Below are 6,000 nucleotides of genomic sequence, written 5' to 3'. Positions count from 1 at the left end.
CCACCGAACTTGTCCAAATTATATCATTAAATAACATTTTATCATAAACCTCATTCATTTGACCTTTTCCCTGTAATGCTACCTGTAAAAGACCAAATCCTTTCATGTGATGGCTTTAACATGTCATTTATATTAGCTCACACAAATACTCCATCCATCGGTTCCTGGCCCGGCCCCCCTATCAAATTTTAGAACCCATTGTGGCCCACAAGTCAAAAAGTTTGAACACTTCTCTTTTTTCCGTACGGTCATTTTAAAGTTCAGACTGTTAAGACCTGGCCCTGCAGTCCACCCAGGGGACCGGCCCACCGGCTCCGTGCTGGTCACCGACGCGTCCCTCTGCAGGAGGTCCACAGCTTGTTCCAGGGTGGCAGGCATGAGCCACTTCACAATCGGCATCAAACATCGCACGTTTCCAGTTTGACCGTCTGGAACAACACGACTTCATCTGCACAGCTACAAACTGGCAAGCGCTTGAATTAAGTCCGACACGTCAGGACATCTGCAAAGGGGCCCAGGGTGGTTCTGTTGAAGATACACCTGACCCACACGAGGTAAGTGGTGAAGGGTTTAATATTCTCTGAGAAAGTGTAGTTCTGCTGGGGAAGGATGTAAGGCATGTAGGTGTTCTCTCCCTGCTCCTGGATCCACACCTCGTATTTCACCTCTCTGACCTTCAGGTACTTCAGATTCCATGGTATCTGCCAGGAGACTGTGAGTTTAGCCTCAGTACTGGTTTGAACTGAAGTCTGACACTGAGGTTCTCTGACCCGGCCCGGGTGGAGCATACTAACCGGCTTAGACTTCTTTGGGTTGGGTTTTGTCTTCATGCCCTGCTTGAGGACTTCCAGGAAGGAAGGGATGTTCACCATAGTGTCCTGGTAGATGCGGAAGAGCCACTCTGGGTTTCGGCAGCAGAGATGTCTGGGGACTTCTTGACTCAGCTTGATCCTTTCTTGCTCCTCTCTATCCAAATGAGCAATGCCGCCTTGTTCCCAGGGCCTGTCTGGGTAGGTGACGGTGTCGTCCTCATTATAGTTCCTCCAAGAGATATAATGAAGGTCCATGCCTGGAAGGGAGGCAAGGGTTTTATATGGGGTGTACTGTTCTGGGTTCACAGCGAAGGGGAACAGCTCCACCACGACAGCTCCTCTGGGGAGGAAGAGTGAGGTAATAAGTTGAGCTCCGTGCATACTTACTAGCATGCTAGCGCTGCTGATCATCTCAACGATGCTAGCGAACGACTGCTCCTCCAGGGACAACGTCACCACTCTCATCTGGAACTCCTGGGCCAATGCCAAGATTAGCTCCGCTTCGTTCAGGATCAGCCTCGTTGTAGAACGACTGAACACAATGATGTACTCATCCTTCTTCTCCTCCTTACCTTCAGAACTCCCACCACCCTTCTCCACCTCCTCCACCCGTGTGAGGTTCATTTTCTCCATCAGAGCTTTGGCAAACTGGCGAATCTCAATTCCTGAGACCAGAATGTTGGCTTTGGGACCCTGTGGCTGCACAAAACCGTACTGATACCAGGTGGTCATCTTAGACAGGCCGACGTATGACTTTGTAAAACACATGAGTTTGCCAAAGTTCCTCAGCTGTTCTTTGAGCAGTGGCTGTTTGCTGCTGAGAAGTTTATAGAGGTCAAAGTGTGGGCCTTCACCCCAGCCCTCCATAAAAACTAAGCGTGCTTCATGGTCCAAGTCTGAATATTGTCTCATGGTATAAAAGGCCGGGAGCAGGTCATCGTGGAGCACATGCATCAGGTTGTCTGGGTTGAACCTGTTCAGTATCAGTGTCACATCTGGTACAAACACAGGTTTGGGCATAAACTTTAAAGTAGCAGCTGGGAGTTCTACAAAGTTGAAGTACTGGGTGTTGTGATCCTCTACTGAAGACAGGTCCAGCAGGGCAGGCTGAAAGCGCCTGGACCCCAGGTTGGGCAACATGACAGAGGCGTTGGAGTGGAAAAACACAAACTCCTCCGCCTCGGAGCAGTAGCATAGATAGTCGAAGCGGCAGATGCGATCAGTGTGCATCTTGCCTGTGCAGACCATGCGCGTGCCGTGTTCCTGAAGAGCCTGCAGGGCTACATGGTAGTCGATGTGGGCCTGAGACAGCTCCTGGGATTGCCGTGTCATGTGCAGCTCGTCCTCTAGGAGGGCAGCATGCTCACTCAGCTTGGAGTATTTCCAAAGCAGAGCTGCAACAACAGAGACAAGCAATCCATTGAGCAGCGCGCCGACGCTCATCCTGCAGGCAGCCAACGATGCGCGCATCACTGCAGCGTCCGAGGACCCACCTCCCGACTCCAACGGGCCCCCAATCTCAGAGGCAGGCAGCAAGACATCAGCCACCAGGCAGGCACTGAAGCAGGGGAGAAGAGGGTGGGCAATGATTGGGTCACGGGAGGGACAGGGGAGAAGAGGGTGGGCAATGATTGGGTCACGGGAGGGACAGGGGAGAAGAGGGTGGGCAATGATTGGGTCACGGGAGGGACAGGGGAGAAGAGGGTGGGCAATGATTGGGTCACGGGAGGGACAGGGGAGAAGAGAAGGGTGGTGAGGCGAAAAAAGAAAGGACACAAGTTTAGGAGCAAAGTCATCCAAAAGACCAACAAGAAATCTACAGACGCAACCAACACAAACAAATACAACAAAGTAATGACGCTGCATTTAGTGTGGCAGATAAAAAACCCGCATTTATTAAAAAACAAAAGAAATATTTCCCCTAAAACAGTTGTTCCTGCTTTGGCTTTTGCCCACTCTACACGTTGTGAGCGCTTCGGTTCCCCTTTGAGGAGGGTCATCCTCAGAGGCAGTTTGGGATCACAGCAAGACGAGGACTGACAGCGATGGAGACGTTTCTGAGAGAGAAAATGCAAATGCAGAACAGGGACCTGGACAAAACCCAGACCCAGATGAAGGCCCTGGTATGAGTGGTCGACAAAAGAACAAAGAAAAGACGGTGAGCTCGAGGAAATACAGCAAAAGCTATCTTTCATTTGGATTCACTTTCACCGTGTACTGTAACCTGTGTACTGTAACCTGTGTACTGTAACCTGTGTACTGTAAGCTGTGTACTGTAACCTGTGTACTGTAACCTGTATACTGCGAGCTGTGGACTGTAACATGTGTACTGTGAGCTGTAACCTGTGTACTGTAACCTGTGTACTGTAACCTGTGTACTGTGAGCTGTGTACTGTAACCTGTGTACTGTAACATGTGTACTGTGAGCTGTGTACTGTAACCTGTGTGCTTTGAGCTGTGAGCTGTGTACTGTGAGCTGTGTACTGTGAGCTGTGAGCTGTGTACTGTGAGCTGTGTACTGTAACCTGTGTACTGTGAGCTGTGAGCTGTGTACTGTGAGCTGTGTACTGTAACCTGTGTACTGTGAGCTGTGAACTGTGAGCTGTGTACTGTGTACTGTGAGCTGTGTACTGTAACCTGTGTACTGTAACCTGTGTACTGTGTACTGTAACCTGTGAGCTGTGTACTGTGTACTGTAACCTGTGAGCTGTGTACTGTGAGCTGTGTACTGTGTACTGTGAGCTGTGTACTGTGAGCTGTGTACTGTAAACTGTGTACTGTGAGCTGTGTACTGTGAGCGTGTTGGTGTAACCTGTGTACTGTAACCTGCGTACTGTAACCCGTGTACTGTGAGCTGTGTACTGTAAAGTGTATACTGTGAGCTGTGTACTGTAACATGTGTACTGTAACATGTGGACTGTAACCTGTGTACTGTGAGCTGTAACCTGTGTACTGTAACATGTGGACTGTAACCTGTGTACTGTAACCTGTGTACTGTAACCTGCGTACTGTGGGCTGTGTACTGTAACATGTGTACTGTGTGCTGTAACCTGTGTACTGTGAGCTGTGTACTGTGACATGTGTACTGTGACATGTGTACTGTGACATGTGTACTGTGACATGTGTACTGTAAGCTGTGTACTGTGAGCTGTGTACTGTAACCTGTGTGTTGGTGTAACCTGTGTACTGTAACCTGTGTACTGTGGGCTGTGTACTGTAACCTGTGTACTGTAGCCTGTGTACTGTAGCCTGTATACTGTAACATGTGTACTGTGAGCTGTAACCTGTGTACTGTGAGCTGTAACCTGTGTACTGTAACCTGTGTACTGTAACCTGTGTACTGTAACCTGTGTACTGTGAGCTGTGTAATGTAACCTGTGTAATGTAACCTGTGTACTGTAACCTGTGTACTGTAACCTGTGTACTGTAACCTGTGAGCTGTGTACTGTAACATGTGTACTGTAACATGTGTACTGTGAGCTGTGTACTGTAACCTGTGTACAGTAACATGTGTACTGTGAGCTGTGTACTGTGAGCTGTGTACTGTAACCTGTGTACTGTGAGCTGTGTACTGTGAGCTGTGTACTGTGAGCTGTGTACTGTGAGCTGTGTACTGTGAGCTGTGTACTGTAACCTGTGTACTGTGAGCTGTCAGCTGTGTACTGTGAGCTGTGTACTGTAACCTGTGTGCTGTGAGCTGTGTGCTGTGAGCTGTGTGCTGTGAGCTGTGTACTGTGAGCTGTGTACTGTAACCTGTGTACTGTAACCTGTGAGCTGTGTACTGTGAGCTGTGTACTGTGTGCTGTGTACTGTGTACTGTGAGCTGTGCACTGTGAGCTGTGTACTGTGAGCTGTGTACTGTGAGCGTGTTGGTGTAACCTGTGTACTGTAACCCGTGTACTGTGAGCTGTGTACTGTAACCTGTATACTGTGAGCTGTGTACTGTAACATGTGGACTGTAACCTGTGTACTGTGAGCTGTAACCTGTGTACTGTAACATGTGGACTGTAACCTGTGTACTGTAACCCGTGTACTGTGAGCTGTGTACTGTAACCTGTATACTGTGAGCTGTGTACTGTAACATGTGGACTGTAACCTGTGTACTGTGAGCTGTAACCTGTGTACTGTAACATGTGGACTGTAACCTGTGTACTGTAACCTGTGTACTGTAAGCTGTGTACTGTAGCATGTGTACTGTGAGCTGTAACCTGTGTACTGTGGGCTGTAACCTGTGTACTGTAACATGTGGACTGTAACCTGTGTACTGTGTGCTGTAACCTGTGTACTGTGAGCTGCGTACTGTAACCTGTGTACTGTGACATGTGTACTGTAAGCTGTGTACTGTGAGCTGTGTACTGTGAGCTGTGTACTGTAACCTGTGTACTGTGAGCTGTGTACTGTAACCTGTGTACTGTAACCTGTATACTGTGAGCTGTGTACTGTAACATGTGTAATGTAACCTGTGTACTGTGGGCTGTGTACTGTAACCTGTGTACTGTAGCCTGTGTACTGTAACCTGTATACTGTGAGCTGTGTACTGTAACATGCGTACTGTAGCCTGTGTACTGTAACCTGTATACTGTGGGCTGTGTACTGTAACATGTGTACTGTGAGCTGTAACCTGTGTACTGTGAGCTGTAACCTGTGTACTGTAACATGTGTACTGTAACCTGTGTACTGTAACCTGTGTACTGTAACATGTGTACTGTGAGCTGTGTACTGTGAGCTGTGTACTGTGAGCTGTGTACTGTAACGTGTGTACTGTGAGCTGTGTACTGTGAGCTGTGTACTGTGAGCTGTGTACTGTGTACTGTGAGCTGTGAGCTGTGTACTGTGAGCTGTGTACTGTGAGCTGTGTACTGTGAGCTGTAACCTGTGTACTGTAACCTGTGCACTGTAACATGTGTACTGTGACCTGTGTACTGTAACCTGTGTACTGTAACATGTGTACTGTGAGCTGTGTACTGTAACCTGTGTACTGTAACATGCGTACTGTGAGCTGTGTACTGTAACCTGTGTACTGTAACCTGTGTGCTGTGAGCTGTGTACTGTGTGCTGTGTACTGTGTACTGTGTACTGTAACCTGTGAGCTGTGTACTGTGAGCTGTGTACTGTAACCTGTGAGCTGTGTACTGTGAGCTGTGTACTGTGAGCTGTGTACTGTGTCCTGTGAGCTGTGAGCTGTGTA

The 6,000-nt window shown here is 48.5% G+C and overlaps 1 protein-coding gene across 2 annotated transcripts; it reads right to left on the bottom strand.

Annotated features, from left to right (window-relative positions):
* Positions 1 to 244: 244 nt before the first annotated feature.
* Positions 245 to 2,282, bottom strand: pomgnt2 (protein O-linked mannose N-acetylglucosaminyltransferase 2 (beta 1,4-)). 2 transcript variants are annotated; one of them, XM_068760460.1, is made up of 2 exons: positions 1,413 to 2,255; positions 245 to 1,376 (listed from the first exon to the last, which is right to left on the bottom strand). In XM_068760460.1, exons 1-2 carry the CDS (start codon positions 2,253 to 2,255, stop codon positions 480 to 482), a joined length of 1,740 nt encoding a protein of 579 aa, XP_068616561.1. In that variant the 3' UTR covers positions 245 to 479. The 2 variants fall into 2 exon arrangements, with proteins under 2 accessions (XP_068616561.1, XP_068616559.1); XM_068760458.1 differs by having other exon boundaries at positions 245 to 2,282.
* Positions 2,283 to 6,000: the final 3,718 nt, after the last annotated feature.

This window comes from Brachionichthys hirsutus, chromosome 3 (assembly GCF_040956055.1).
Source record: "Brachionichthys hirsutus isolate HB-005 chromosome 3, CSIRO-AGI_Bhir_v1, whole genome shotgun sequence".
Lineage (NCBI taxonomy): Eukaryota > Metazoa > Chordata > Actinopteri > Lophiiformes > Brachionichthyidae > Brachionichthys > Brachionichthys hirsutus.
The sequence above is the reverse complement of the archived record's forward strand: the minus strand, read 5'-3'. Positions and strand labels throughout refer to the sequence as shown.